Source organism: Macaca mulatta, chromosome 8 (assembly GCF_049350105.2).
Source record: "Macaca mulatta isolate MMU2019108-1 chromosome 8, T2T-MMU8v2.0, whole genome shotgun sequence".
NCBI classification, from domain to species: Eukaryota; Metazoa; Chordata; class Mammalia; order Primates; family Cercopithecidae; genus Macaca; species Macaca mulatta.
In genome coordinates, this window is record NC_133413.1 from 84,088,249 (window position 1) to 84,104,576 (window position 16,328).

A 16,328-nucleotide genomic window follows, 5' to 3' on the forward strand; every position below is an offset into this window, starting at 1 on the left:
ACACAGAGTCTTGCTGTGTCACCCAGGCTGGAGTGCAGTGGTGCGATCTCAGCTCACTGCAAGCTCCGCCTCCTGGGTTCACGCCATTCTCCTGCCTCAGCCTCCCGAGTTGCTGGGACTACAGGCGCCCGCCACCACGCCCAGCTAATTTTTTGTATTTTTAGTAGAGATGGGGTTTCACTGTGTTAGCCAAGATGGTCTCGATCTCCTAACCTCGTGATCCGCCCACCATGGCCTCCCAAAGTGCTGGGATTACAGGCTTGAGCCACCGTGCCCGGCCACAAAATGCATTTCTTAAATAATAAGACTTGAAAGTCAAAATTATTCCTTTACCCATGGGCTGCAGAATGAATGCTGTATTAGCAGGCATGAAAACAACATTCATCTCCTTGTACATCTCCATCATGGCTCTTGCATGACCAGGTATACTGTCAATGAGCAGACATCTTTTGAAAGAAGCCCTTTTTTCTGAGCGTATGGTCTCAACAGTGGGCTTAAAATACCCAGCAAACCGTGCTGTAAACAGATGAGCTGTCATTCAGGCTTTGCTGTGCTATTTCTCGAGCACAGGCAGGGCAGATTTAGCTTAATTCTTAAAGGCCCTAGGATTTTCAGGATGGGAAATGAGCACTGGTTTCAACTTGAAGTCATCAGGTGCATTCACCCCTAACGAGAGTCAGCCTGTCCTTTGAGGCTTTGAATTCAAACATTGACTTCTCCTTTCTAGCTATGAAAATCCCAGATGGCATCTTCTTCCAATAGAAGGTTGTTTTGCCTCCACTGAAAACCTGTTTAGTGTAACTACCTTCTTCAATGATCTTAGCTAGATCTTCTAGATAACTTGCTGCAGCTTCTACCTCAGCATTTGCTGCTTCACCTTACACTTTTATGTTATGGAGATGGCTTCTTTTCTTAAACCTCATGAACCAATTTCTGCTAGCTTCTTTCTTCTCTTCTGCAGATTTTTCAACTCCCTCAGTCTTCATGGAATTGAAGAGTTTGGGTCTTGCTCTGGATTAGGCTTTGGCTTAAGAGAATGCTGTGGCTGGTTTGATCTTCTGTCCAGACCACTTGAACTTTCTCCACATCAGCCATAAGGCTGTTTTGCTTTCTTATCATTTGTGTATTCACTGGAGTAGCACTTTTAATTTCCTTCAAGAGCTTTTCTTCTGCACCCACAACTTGGCTATTTGGTGCAAGAGGCCTAGCTTTTGGCCTCTCTCAGCTTATGACATGCCTTCCTCACTAAGCTTAATCATTTCTAGCTGTTGATTTAAAGCAAGCAATATGAAACTCTTTCAGTTGAACACTTATAGGCTGTTGTAGGGTTATTAATTGGTCTCATTTCAATATTGTTGTGTCTCAGGGAATAGGGAGGCGTGAGGAGAGGGAGAGAGATGGGAGAATGGGTGGTCAGTGGAGCAGTGAGAACACATAAAATATTTATAAAGTTCACCATCTTATATGGGCATGATTCGTGGCACCCTAAAACAATTACAATAGTAACATCAAAGATCACTGATCACAGATCACCATAACAGATACAATACTCATTAAAAAGTTTGAAATAGTTCAAGAATTACCAAAACATGACACAGAGACATGAAGTGAGCACATCTTGTTGGAAAAATGGTGCCAATATACACTCGACGCAGGGTTGTCACAAACCTTCAACTGGTAAACAATGCACTGCCTACAAAGTACAATAAAACGAGCTATGCCTGTAATTTACCTTTTCTGGAAATTTCATATATATGTAATCATACAATATGTGGTCTCATGTCTATGTTTCATATAGCATGTTTTTGAAGTTCATCCACGTTGTAATATAGATGTAGTTCAAAATAGTGCAGTAGTTCCTTTTCATTGCTGAATAATATTCCATTATATGGATAAATGACATTTTGGTTACCCACTAACCAGTTGGTGGACATTTGAATTGTTTCCAGTTTTTGACTACTATGAATAATGCTGCTACTATTATTTATATACAAGTCCGCCTGTAAACATATGTTTATTTTTCTTAGGTAGATACTTCAAGTGAAATTGCTGGATCATGTGGTAAATTTACGTTTAATTTTTTAAAGAAACTGCCAAACTATTTTCCAGAATGGCTGTACGTTCCTATCAGCAACCTATAAGCTTCCTATATAAAGTTTCTCCATATCATCACCAACATTTATTATAGTCTCTTTGAATACAGTCATCTTAGTGGGGTATGAAATGGTATGTTATTGTGATTTCACTTTGCATTTCCCTGATGGCTAATGACATTCAGCATCTTCTCAGGTGCTTATTAGCCAACTGTATATTTTCTTTGGGTGAACTGTCTATTCATATCATCTATTCATTTTAATTGGGTTGTCTTCTAATTACTGAGATATAGGAGCTCTTTATATAAACGAAATACAATTCATTAATCAAATATATAATTTGTAAATACTTTCCTCTAATCTGTGGTGTTTATTTTTAAATATTTTATTTAAAATTTTTAAAAGCAGAGAGTCAGAAAACACCAGTGGCTGCCAGGGGTGGCGAAGAGAGTAACTGCGAGGGGGTAGAGGGAAATATTTTGGGTGATGCAGCTGTTTTATGTATTGATTATATAACTATGCATTTGTCAAAATTCACAGACTGGATATTAAAAAGGGTGATTACTGGGTATAAATCATAACTTTTGTTTTTTAAGAGAAAGATACTAAAAAGAAAGGAGCCAAACATTTTCCTTATGTGAAAAAAAAATAGGGTTTATGGTTTTCTCTGGTAGATAGTAAAAACAATTACTGGGGAATTAAAGAACAGTAAGATGAGAGATATCTTCAATATACAACGGGTAAAAAAAATTAAGAACAATATGCTGATGCAGAGGAAATTTCTTTTTTGTATTTGAGTTGATAATTTGACTTGGAATTTTTCTCTTGGAATAAAACTGTTAGAAATGCTTATTTTTAAAATTTTCACAAAATTCTCAGGTAGTAAGCAAAGCATTAGAACAATAGAGGGCTCTACAACTAGTTCTATACAGCATTTTGGTGTAAAAATATGCGTAAGTCTTTAATAGGAAAGTAGATTTCTTTTTCTTTTTCTTTCTTTTTTATTTTTTTGAGACAGAGTTTCGCTCTTGTTGCCCAGACTGGAGAGCAATGGCATGATCTCGGCTCATGGCAACCTCCGCCTCCCAGGTTCAAGCGATTCTCCTGCCACAGCCTCCTGAATAGCTGGGATTACAGGCATGCACTACCACGCCTGGCTAATTTTGTATTTTTTTAAATAGAGATGGGGTTTCTTCAGGTTGGTCAGGCTGGTCTCGAACTCCCAGCCTCAGGTGATCCGCCCACCTCAGCCTCCCAAAGTGCTGGGATTATAGGTGTAAGCCACCACGCCCAGCTGGAAAGTATATTTCCTTACAGTAAAAAAATAATAATAATTGGACAAATAGTCAAATTTGTACAAATAGTACAATTTAAATGTAACACACTACCTATAAACTATGTATTTAGCTAAAACTAAATATAGTTGTTTACAAGAACTAATTTCAAAATATACGTATATGAATGTATGGATGTATTAGTCCGTTCTCACACTGCTAATAAAGACACACCCGAGACTGGGTAATTTATAAAGGAAACAGGTTTAACTGGCTCACAGTTCAGCATGATTGGGGAGGCCCCAGGAAACTTACAACCATGGCGGAAGGGGAAGCAAACACATGCTTCTTCACATAGCAGCACCAAGGAGAAGAATGAGTGCCCAGTGAAGGGGGAAGCCCCTAATAAATCCATTAGATCTCCTGAGAACTCACTCACATCATGAGAACAGGATGGGGGAAACTGTCCCCATGATTCAGTTATCTCCACCTGGTCCCTCCCACAACATGTGGGGATTATAGGAACTACAATTAAAGATGAGGTTTTGGTGCCAAGCCATATCAATGGATTTACACAACTGATATTTAGAAGCTCTTCAAATCTATTTGTAAATTTAAGAGTTAATTAGAATCATCCCTGCCTTGCAGTTTGGAGCTGCAGCAGGTCAACTGGCAGTGCCTGCCTAGGTGGGCAACGTTCTTGGTGACCACTGAATGTAGTGTGGGCTCATCAAAGAGAGGCTGCTCTCTGGGTTCCTTCCTCTTTGGCTACTTATGGTGTCGGTGCATGAGATACTCTATCTCATCTTTGAAGGGAAACAACCTACTGGACATCTGAAGAAGTGAGGAGACTAAATATGCAGTGTTGTGCTTACTTCTAAGCAATGGAGCTAATCCAGAAGTGTCCACACCAGGGTGATAAAGCACTTCTCTTTTGGTTTAGTGTTCACCCTCATCATCATCACTTTCACCGTCATAGTCATTCTACCCCTCCTCCTCATCTTCATCTTCCCTCCTTTCCTCTTTAAGAACTTCAGGTATTTACTAGTGAAAACCTTCTTTGGCAATAATATACCTTCAAGAAACTGAAAAATTTCTGATTTCTCTGCTGTATTTGCTAATTTACTGTTAGTGCTTTCTTTTTTCCACTGCCATGACTGTAGGAATAGGTGGTTAGAGACTTAACAAAGAATTGTGTGGCCTTGACCAGGAGCACCTCCAGGTTGATGCACAACACTGTGGGGGAGCTCTTCATGATGACCGGATGTGGGATAGAGACAGCAAGAGGAACTGCTGCTCCCTGCACTTGTCTTTACCCACAACCACGTCCCCCACTTTTCCGACCCTTCCATGTGGGTGGCAGCTGGTGCCCCACCAAGAGATGGCTCTCAATTTTCCTATTCTTAATAATGTTGTTAATGTACAAAAGTTTTAAATTTTGGTAAAGTCCGATTTAGCAATTTCTTCTTTTATGGATCATGATTTTGGTGTCGTATCTAAGAACTCTTCACCTAACCCAAGATCATGAACATTTCTCCTATGGTTCTTTGAGAAGTTTTACAGTTCTGGGTTTTACATTTAAGTTTATTACCTATTTTGAGTTAATTTTTGCACATGGTATGAGGTAAGGCTCCAAATTCATCTTTTTCATATGAGTATTTTATTTTCCCAGTACCCTCTGTTGAAAATATTATTCTTTCCTGATTAAATTTCCTTGGCACTTTTATTGAAAATTGATCAAAAAAATATAAAAGTTCATTTCTGGACTCTCAATTCTGTTTCATTGATCTACATGTCTATCCTTAATGCCGCTAAGTAGAGTACTGTAGTTTCGCAGTAAAACTTAAAATTCAGTAGTGTAAATATTTCAATTGTGTTCTTCCTTTTCAAAACTGTTTTAGCGATTCTGGTCTCTTTGCATTTCCATATACACTTTAGGATCAGCTTGTCAATTTCTATTCCCAAAAGCCTGCTGGGATTTTGATAGGGATTGTATTAAATCTATAGGTCAATTTAAGAGAAAGTGCCAACTTAACACTAAAGGTTCATCTAATCCATGAACATTGAATACCTCTCATTTGTTTTAGATCTTTAATTTCTTTTAGATCTTTAATTTCTTTTAGCAATGTTTTATAGTCTTCCATGTGCAAGTCTTGCACCTCTGTGTTTAAACTGATTCTTAAGCATTTTTTTTTTTTTTTGATGCTATTGTGAATGAAATGGTCTTAATTTCATTTTTGGATTTTTTTCCCAGTATATACAAATACAACAAATTTTTGTATATTCATCTGTAAATTATATCCTGTCTGTAACTGAACTTGTTTATTAGTTCTAATAGGGGGTGTGTGTGTGTATGTGTGTGGGGGGTGGGTATTTCTCGGATTTTCTACATACAGGATCATATCATCTGGAAATAAAGAACATTTTGCTTCTTCCTTCCAAAACTACCTGCTGAAGTAGCTTGAAGTCCATGGGTGTGAGTTCTTCTGCCATCTTCAATCTGTTATTGAGTTACTCTAGTGATAATTTTTCATTTCGGTCAGTGTACTTTTCAACTCCAGAATTTCCATTTGACTTTTTAAATAATTTATCCTGAGATTCTTTATTTGTTGAGCCATTGTTGTTATACTTTCCTTTAATCCTGGTTTTCTTTAATTCCTCGAATATATTTTAGCTGCTTTGAAGTATCTGTCTGCATAGTGCATCCGAGCCCACTCAGAAACACTCAGTTTCCACTTCCACTCATTGCTTTTTCCCCCTAAGTATTGGCCACCCTTTTCTTTATTTAAATACCTTGTAATTTTTTAAGCTTGAATTTTAAGTACAATATTGTACTAACTCTGGATTTTTATGTTCTTCCCTCAGGATTGTTGTTCTTGCTGTGGTTTTCTTTATTAACTTGCCTAAACTAAATCTGTGGAATCCATCTCCTTCAGAATGCATGGCTGTTTGTCTCTACTTAATTTTTTAAAACTTATTTTTGTTTTTATTTTTAAGCCTGATTTCTTAGGGGTCACTCCCATGTCTGCAGAGCTTAGTGGTCAGCCAGTAATTAGTCAGTGGTTATGCTCAAATACCCTAAGCTAGTAAAGCTTTTATCCTCTGCCCATGGGTCTGTGGCTGGGTTGGGGGAGCCCATTAAAAACTCAAGCAGTTTTCAAGTCTGCCCTGGCATTTACTTTTTGCCACGACTTTTTGCATCTTCTCTGCATATGTGCAGATTTCACAGTCATCTAGGGTGTATAGGTAGCTTGAGTCCTCTCTGATATCTCCTGCTTGTGTTTGAAGTGTTTCAGTTAGTTTATCAAGGCTCCCTATCACTGTGCCATTTTCCCAAATCTCCCTGATAAATTTCTGGCTAGTCTGCTGATATACTGTTGGCCCCAATGGCCCCAACTAAGAATGTAACCTCAGGCTCACTGAGTAGCTAGCTAGCCTTTGTTTCTTACCAAGATGTCTACTGTTACTCATAATGTTGGTGGGCACAGGGCTTTCACGTTCCATTTCATATCAAGGAAGGGCACTCCATCAGTGAAGCTGATGGTTTTCATGGCCTTCTTTACCCTTGTAGAACTATTGTGCTGAGTCTGCAGATGGGGGATGGGAGCACCCCCAGGCAGAAACACCACAAAATCGTAATTAACTTACTTGGAGCACTATAATTTGTCTATGAATAAATGCTTCTCAATTTGTTGAGTGTCTTTTATCAATTTCCAGAGTCCTAAAGTTGCTGTTTTTGACAATTTTGTCTAGCTCTATTGTTGTTTTTTGGAAAGGGAATTTGTTCAGTTCTCACTCTGTTCTTTGGGTAGTCTACCTTTAGAACTATCAAGAGCTTTTTTTCACTCTTTCATACTCAGCTGGTCATCAAGGCCTGCTGATTTTTTCTCTGCAATGTCTCTTTGGGAGAGATGCTGCTTTCCTTGCCATTTTCAGAGTCACACCCATCAAGGTGATCAGTATCCATTCCTAAATTCCTATGATAGAAGCCTTCCTCCTCATCACACTCAGTTCTGCATCTGGCTGCTAGATTGATCTTACAGACACCGGCATAATCACATCCCTTGTTCCTGAATGAAGAATGGTTCTTTGTTGCAAAGAACATAAATTTCATACTGCTTAGCCTACCTTTCAAGAATGTATTCACCTGCCTTGATCTCATGTACAATCATTTATGTCTGGAGCTCCCACCAAGTTGAATTTTTCTATCCCCACATATTCTTTGTCAACTTCCATTTTTCTACCTTTTCTCATGCTGTTTCCCCTATGTGGAATGTCCTTATAATCTGCCTTTCAATTTTTGGTCCATTAACTCCTAAAAGAAGCTTAACCAGATTAATTCTTCTGTTTTTGATCATGCCTATACTCCATAGCTCTTCAGTGTGTATATGTAGATTCAATATGTAGATTTTTAAAACATTTCTGGCACAAAATTATATTGGTTTCAATTGGTCCTCAATTGTTTTCTGTATATGTTTTATTTCTTCTTTTTTTTTCCTTTTTAAGGATTTATTTTTAAGAACAGTTTTAGATTCACAGCAAAATTGAGTACAAGTTACAGAGACTTCTCATATAACCCTTGTCTCCAACTTTTAATTATATTCAATTTAGGACTTTCTTTATTTACAAAATAGAAGATACTTCTTAGCATCTAGTACAGTGGTGGACATGCAGCTGGTGGTTAAAACATGACTGTTGAATGAATAAAATGTTTCTTGATCTTCAATGAAAATTCTAAAAAATCTTTGAAAATGAACAATTTTGGATTTTTTTTCCTGAAGACCTTAACCCTTATATATACTTCTGAAAGCAGCAGTAGTATTAAAAATATTTAATAGTGTGCCATGAAAACTGAAAATAAAACTGGACAAGAAAACAGAGTTCTGAAAACTGCTGGGCCAAATAACAACCTATTAGTTCCTAGACCATGGGGAAGTCCCAGAGGTCCTGGACATGAGGCCATGATGGCAGAGAGTGAAGAATGAGATAGCAGCTACTTGCCATGTGGAATGGAAGTATTTAAACATTTTAACAATTGGCACAGCAGTATCAGGGGACAGCCTGAATGGCAGTTCTACCAGCAAGTAGACTGATACTCTCTGGATTTCATAATGGCTATAGAATATCTATAAAGTGGAATTCTGTCAACCTTCAGCAGTTTTGGATTTGGAGAGAAATATGAGAATAAGTCCCTGAAATGTGAAGTGCAGACAAGAACAGTCAGAAGCCAGAGTCAAGGATCAGTTAAACAGTACAAGATCATAGAGTACAAAAGTACCATAGGCAAGACAAACCAACAGTGGAGACCCTAGGTAAGTAACCAGAAGACAGAGTTCAAATTAAGTAGGTGGAACAAGTCAAACAGATAGTAAGGAAATTATAGGTGAGAATCCCAGCAAACAGTTGTCTAAGAAGCAGAAATGCATGGATAAGGAGACTCTGACCTCAAGGCAACCTTCTCCCTGTGCTGAAAAAATTTCTCTTTTTTTTTTTTTTTTTTTTGAGATAGGGTCTCACTCTGTCGCCCAGGCTGGAGTGCAGTGGTGGCTCACTGCAACCTCCACCTTCCAGGTCTTCAGCATATCTGTCTTTTAGAGTAAGAAATTTACGTGTGGGTCTAAATAGGGCACTTTTTTTTTTTTTGGAAACAGGGTCTCGCTCTGTCACCCAGGTTGGAGTGCAGTGATGTGATCATGACTCACTGAAGCCTCAAACTCCCAGGCTCAAAGGATCCTCCCACCTCAGCCTCCTGAGTAGCTGGGACTGTACACACACACCACCACGCCCAACTAATTTTTTTGGTGTTTTCTGTAGAGATGGGGTTTTGCCATGTTGCCCAGGTTAGTTGCGAACTACTGGGCTCAAGCAATCTGCCCGCCTTGGCCTCCCAAAGTGCTGGGGTTACAGGCACAAGCCACCACGCCTGACCTAGAGCAATGACTCTTCTTACCAAACAGTAGAAACCCTGACCTAGGTTTGCTGGTAGCATTATCACTGTTTCATCTGTGAAGGGTAACAGAAGACTTTTTTTTATCACTACTTTGCCCTTAAAATTTAATTTCACATATGTTAAATATTTGGAGGTTTAAAAATACCTTCAAACTTCTTCCATCAGAGGATGCAAAAGAGAAGCCAATTAACTAAAGGGTATTTAAAAAAATATGTAATCTAAAAAGGCATTCAGTGCCAACGTAGAAACAAAGAGAGCAGGCCAAATAACTATTAGCAATGAAAGAATAATATTGAAAATTTTGAAAAATAACCAGTAACTGATTTGTCTAAAAAGGAATTTTGGACATGGGGAGAGGCATGACTTAATTGAAGGTGTATTGCTAAGGGAGAGAAGGTTACCGCTTTTCAGTTTTAAATACTGTAATAAATCATACACAACACCATAATTTAAGTTTATGAGGAAGGTAATACTCTTTAGGTTGTAAAAGTGACCTCCAGTGGGCAATAATGCTCTCAAATCCGTGGCCTAGGGAACTATATTCCATTGATCGTCACTTTAAAAAAGTCTATATAGGCAACAGTTTTCCACTATAACTTTCACATCTATTTAGCCAATTACATACATATGGTATTTATTGGTTTAATAATGTATCTGGTTTGATTCATTAGTAGTGAACTGTTAACAGAAAGGTTTTTAGAATATTTCCCCAAAGATCTTCAAATCAACATCAAACATAGAGGCATACAGAATAGTAGGAATAGTAAATTCCTACCTCAATATTTTTAATTTAGAGGGGACACTAAGAATTAGAATACTGAATTTAAAATGAAGAAACTCGCAGGCATGATGGCTCATGCCTGTAATCTCATCACTTTGGGAGCTTGAGGTGGAAGGATCAATTGAGCGCAGGAGTTCAAGACCAGATTGGGTAACTAAGAAAAGAAAAGAGAAGGAAAAAAAAAGAAAAGAAATGAGCTTACTAGGTGTGCTGGCGTGTGCCTGTAGTCCCAGCAACTCAGGAGGCTGAAGTGGCAGGATTGCTTGTGCTCAGGAGTTTGAGGTTACAGTGAACTATGATTGTGCCACTTGCACTCCACTCTGGGCAACAGAGTGAGTTCTTGTCTCAATAAATAAATAAATAAATAAATAAATAAATAAAATTAAAATGAAGGAACTACTGATAAGGAGCATATATGCAGGTCCAAAACTGAACAAAACTTACTAGAAAATCTAGAAAACACTTTGGGTTCTATTTATAATTTATCTCCTATGAGATCATGAACATAAAATTATCTCCAGAGATAACCTATTATGAAACACCAAGCTACAGATAAACTGAGGCACAGATTAAATAACCACATTTTTAGTCTTTTTTAGTGTGAAAAGTTAGGTTTTTTAAATTCTAAAATTTCACACTTTTTGCCGATTAAAGTAGCTGTTATTCATCATTTCAGGGAAAAAAAAAAGTGGAAGAAGGAAAGAAGTAAGTTCGTGGGTTTTGACTCTAGTCCAAAATTATTTTATAGCTCAAATTAATAAGTCACTTGTGTGCACAATATCATTGGATATATGCAACCTCTCAGAAATGTGGTCATGCTGTTCTAAGCATATATGAAATTATAAGTCAGTTACAAAATACACAATATTCAATCTTCCCACTAGCTTCCCCTATAACTCACTGTTGGTTCTGGAAACTGCTTATACATCTGAAATGAAAAAAGTGAAAGATCACTATGGAAATAGCAGAATATTCTTTATTATTTAAAAAAAAAAGTTCAGCTCAGAAGTGTTTCTAAATGGAATTTCAGCAAGGAGAGAAAGGTAACCTTTGCCATAGGCAAACATTCTTTTAACGCTCTGATAAATACTGATGAAGAGAGACTTATTTATTACTCCTTCAGAAAATAAAATTGGTTTCCACTGTTGAGTAAATAAATTCACAATTCACAGTCAAATCTAATTGTGCTATAAAATGGGCATTATTTCCAGAAAACTGGCTTCTTTCCAAAAGAGAATAGACTCTGAATAACCGTGTTTAAGGCAATATTTGATACAAAATTCAGAAGGTGAATGCTTAAGGCTTCTTCCTTCTAATCCTAGGATTGAACTGGCAAACTTTTCCTGTAAAAAGAGACAGTAAATATTTTAGGACTTGCAGGCAATAAGGTCTCTGTCATAACTACTCATATCTGTCGTCATAGTGTGAAAGTGGCCATAGGCAATACCAAAATAATGGTTGTGGTTGTGTCCCAGTAAAGCTGTATTTAGAGGCACTAAAATTCAGATTCCATATAATTTTCACATGTCATGAAATATTATTTTTCTTGTGATATTTTTCAGTCATTTCAAAATGTAAAAGCCACTCTTAGTTCAGGTCGTGGGCTGAATCTGACTCACAGGCCATAGTTTACTGACTCTTGTTTTCATCCAGAGTCTATCTATTTTTAGTCTATTATTTAGATAGAATAATATCTATCCTGTGGTGAGAAGCTCCTGGTGACTTTTCCTGCTGTAATTTTTTTTGAAGATATGATTAAATTCCTTAACTATAAAATACAATCTGTGTAAAAGGAAAATTGTGTATAATAAAGTTAAATGTTGTCAGAAGACATTTTAGTTCTAAAATCAAGGGACAAGTTTCAGAGGGAGGACACATTTTGAAATAAAAAAAAAAAATCAACAAATACAAAAGCACTTTACCAAAGCAAACATTAAAGTTGATATTCCTTTGTCATACACCTGTCTTAGCACTCTAATTCATAAAAAGTAAACAAAAACCAAGTTATATTTTGAATTTTGGCAGCTCCAGGACCTCCTGGAACTTGCCAGTGGCAGTGATTAGACCCAATCTTTCCACACCCCACAGCACTCAGCGCTGCTGACGTACAGAGCAAGCAAAGCCGCTGAAGTTCAAAACCTGCACTGAATCTATTTCAAACAAAGAGTGCCAGGACCCACTGCAGTGACCCCTAGGATGATGACATGGAATCTCTTATTATGCAATGTCACTTAAGTATATCTTTCATATTAATAAAAAACTTTGTCTTGGTAAATTCTTGCTCAAACTTATGATGTCTCTTTAGATTCTGAGGAATGCAGTCATGAATGACATTATTCAGTGAATAGTGACTTGTACACTACATTGCTAGAATAAGGAGGCTGCCCCTGGTACTTGAAGAAAGTAATTTAGGACACCATGAAAAATGTACTCATATGCATAATAGGTTAGAACAATGAAAAGTTATAAACAGAGAAAAGAACTAATGGAGATATATGATGGATTCCTAAGGCCAATTACATGTATTTAGAGTACGTGAATACACCAAAATCAAGCTCTGGGATTCTTTCACAAAAAAATGTCCTTATAGGGCCACCACTGGAAAAAGCTTACTAGGCCATACATTCTATTTCTCTCACTAATTTTAAATGAATTCTACCAAATCTAAGTCATTCTGATTTTCTTAGAAATTCAATTACTCCCATCCTATAAGCATATATCAAGTGCCTCTTAAGTGCAAGAGCAGAAACACTGAGAATACTGAGGTAAGTAAGACTCTGTCCTGGACCTCAAGGAGATCACTGCCCAGTGGGGTAGATCAACATGAAGAGATCTTGAGAGACAGTCTGATAAGCGTAACAATGGGATAATGTACAATGTATAGACACAGCACAAAGGAAGCACAGGTTTAACTCTCTCTTGGTTTTGGGAAGGCCTATTGACTGGAGTGACATCTTGGTTGAATCTAACAGAACAATTAAAATTCCCCTATGAGCAAGGAGAGAATGGGCCAGGCAGAGGGAACACACACGCAAAGGTACAGATAATAAGAGCATGAAATGTGGTAACTCAGGACTGCTAGAGCATAAAGCGTGGGTATAAGTTAAGTACAGGGTGAATGGTAAAAGATGAGATTGGAGACACAGGCAAAGAACCAAATCACAATCTCTTGAGATTTCATCCTGTAGACTTGCGCCTCCAACACCCATGTGGCTACCGAGCACCTGAAATGTAATAGTTTTAAATCAGATGTATTAGAAGTATAAAATACATACCAGATTTCAAGTATGAAAGAATAGTATCTCAATAATCTTAAAAGTTGATTATATGTTGAGATGATATTTTAGATATATTGGGTTAAATAAAACATATCATTACAATTATTTTAACTGTTTCTTTTGACTTTTTAAAATGTGGCTACTAGAAGATTTAAAATTACATATGTGACACTTGATCCCTTTTGTAGTAGTCCTTGTGGTTGATTCCTCAACAACTACTTCACCCCAAGCATTTAAACCAGAAGTGGTTACTTCGCCTGCCAGCAACTGGTGTAGAAATGGGCACACGACCAACCCAACCGAGGCTTATAAATTGAGGGAAAGATAGCTGGAGGGGTTCCTGGTACAGATGTCTTTGCCCAGGACACAAGAAGATCAGCTCTCTCCTTCTGGATGTGGTTATACTGCACACAACACAGAGAACTCCTGTGGTCATCTTTCTGAGTCAGAGGATGAAGTGGAGGATGGCAGAGCTAAGAAATAGGAATAACCTGAGAACTTGCTGACATCATTGAGCTGCTTTATCAACAAACCCTGGAGCTCACCCTTCCTTTGCACTTCCTGTTATGTGAGATAATGAGGTTCGTTATTATTTAAGCCAGTATGAGTCAGGTTTTCTGTTACTTGTAGCCAAAAGCATCCTGGCTGATACACTCCATTAGACCATAATTACCTCAAGGGCAAGGGAGTACAGATACTATCACTTAAGACCATCTCGTACTGCAAAAGTTCTGTACATAGTCTACAATCAATATATTATTGTCGTGATAATACATGTTGGGGTAATATGTGGGAAGGCTTTCTCTTTCTTAGTTCTAAAATACCATTAGGCCTAAGACATTACAGCCTAATTACTCAGGCGAGGAGACTTTTAATTAATCAGAGAATAAACTACAAGCAGAACTTAATCAAAAATAGAATATCCATTAGATTTGTAAATTGTTACACTTCATAAATGTCCTTTCATCAAGAGGCCTGACTAGAATCCTAGTCAAAGCATACACATTCGAAACAATTCAGCTTAATTTTACTAATCTGTACATAAACCCTTAAAGGTGATTTAGCAAATATACAACTGCTAGAGTTTATACCTCATTATTCTGAGAATTAAGCAAAACAATGTATGGAGAGCCTAGCACAATATCTAGCATATGGTTCTTGCTTATTTTCCCTTGTAGAATTGGATTTTTATTCCTACAAATGGTTCCAAACTTACAATGATTCAACTTATGATTTTTTGACTTTAAAATGGTGATGCACATTCAGAAGGAACTGTATTTCCAATTTTGAACTTTTCCTGGGTTAGTAATATGCACACTGTACTCTCTTGAGATTCTGGGTGGCAGCAGCAAACTGCGGCTTCCAGTCAGCCCCTTGATAATGGCGAAAAACAGCTAATGAGGTAGGCTAGGCTAAACTATGATGTTCAGTAGGTTAGGTGCACTAAATGCATTTTCTACTTATAATATTTTCAATTTAGATGGGTTGAAGAGCATTTGTAATGTATGAAATATGCAGTCATTTACTCTATGTGGTAATCTTGCTTTTATTGACTAGAAGTCAGATTACAGTAAATACTAATATACATATGTTAAAGTTCATTGACTAGTTAATGGTCAGTTAGGTGGTTGATTTACTAATTCATTCTTTCATTTATATAAAGCAAGTAAGTTCAAGATCTAACCTCAACGCAATAAGGTAGGCAGCAATAAAACTATCAACTAGAAATTAGAAGCTACAGTGTTTTTACTAAGCTACATCTACTTACCCAATCTTTGTGAGATTTGGTGATATTGACAATGCAATCAGAATGAAGATGAATAAAAAGAAAACAACAACAGGGAAGGAAGTTTATGACTTTGGGGCTGTAACTAGAAGGTGACTAATGTAATTATAGGAGACAGGAAAAGATAGTAACATCCAAAAGTGATGAGGAAACATGTAGAAAGGGTGCCATGACAGAGTCAAGAATAATATTTGGTGAGTTACATCAAGCTAGGAGACTACAAAACCCTCCTGAACTATTACTAAGAATGTTGCTTTTAATAACATACACTAACCAATACAACCAACCTCCAAATAGGATATACTGAAAAATATTAAGCAAAACCCTCACCAGCTCAATCTTTTTTTTTATTTTTTTTTTGAGACAGAGTCTCGCTCTGTCCCCCGGCTGGAGTGCAGTGGCGCGATCTCGGCTCACTGCAAGCTCCGCCTCCCGGGTTCCTGCCATTCTCCTGCCTCAGCCTCCCAAGTAGCTGGGATTTTTTGTATTTTTTGTAGAGACGGGGTTTCACCGTGGTCTCGATCTCCTGACCTTGTGATCCGCCCGCCTCGGCCTCCCAAAGTACCAGCTCGATCTTAAAAAATAAATGACAAGTTCGAAATTTCATAAGACAATTGGCTCAGCAAGGACTAAGACTGTAAATCAGTGACCTTTGTATGCGCTAGTGTCTAAAGGAGTATTCCTACACACAGCTGTTCAGTTAGCTCATGTTTGCTGAGAAATCTGTATCTGAAAATTTAAGCTATGTTTTTATTCTGGACAATTAAACTAATTTGAGTGTGAATTTCTAATATCATATTTGTTGTGAATAAGGTAAACAAATGTCAAAACATTCTCTTCAAGACACCACGGGGACCTCCAGGCAAACCCAGCCTGAACGACTGCCCACTGTCTGGATGAGAATTCAGGGTTCCAGGACAGGAAACTCTACAGACGTCTTCCCTAAAGTCAGACAGGAGTGGGCTTAGACCACTTTTTGAAGACTGATAATTACTTTAAGAAGTCTGGGCTGGGTGTGGTGGCTCACGCCTGTAATCCCAGCACTTTGCGGAGCCGAGGTGGGTGGATCATGAGGTCAGGAGTCCGAGACCAGCCTGCCCAACACGGCGAAACCCCTTCTCTACTAAAAATACAAAAATTTGCCGGGTGTGGTGGTATGCGCCTGT

General features: G+C 37.8%; 1 protein-coding gene across 42 annotated transcripts in view; it reads right to left on the bottom strand.

Annotated features, from left to right (window-relative positions):
- STAU2 (staufen double-stranded RNA binding protein 2) overlaps positions 1–16,328 on the bottom strand; it is a 332,176-nt gene that overhangs the window by 85,758 nt on the left and 230,090 nt on the right. For 9 of the 42 annotated variants that reach the window (XM_015145578.3, XM_077943824.1, XM_015145574.3 and 6 more), the window contains one exon: positions 11,057–13,322. The exons of the other annotated variants lie outside the window; for them this stretch is intronic. In XM_015145578.3, coding sequence (XP_015001064.1) covers positions 12,897–13,322 — 426 coding nt within the window. In that variant the 3' untranslated portion in view covers positions 11,057–12,896. Of the gene's footprint in view, positions 1–11,056; positions 13,323–16,328 lie in introns of those variants that run through there. 42 annotated transcript variants of the gene reach the window in all.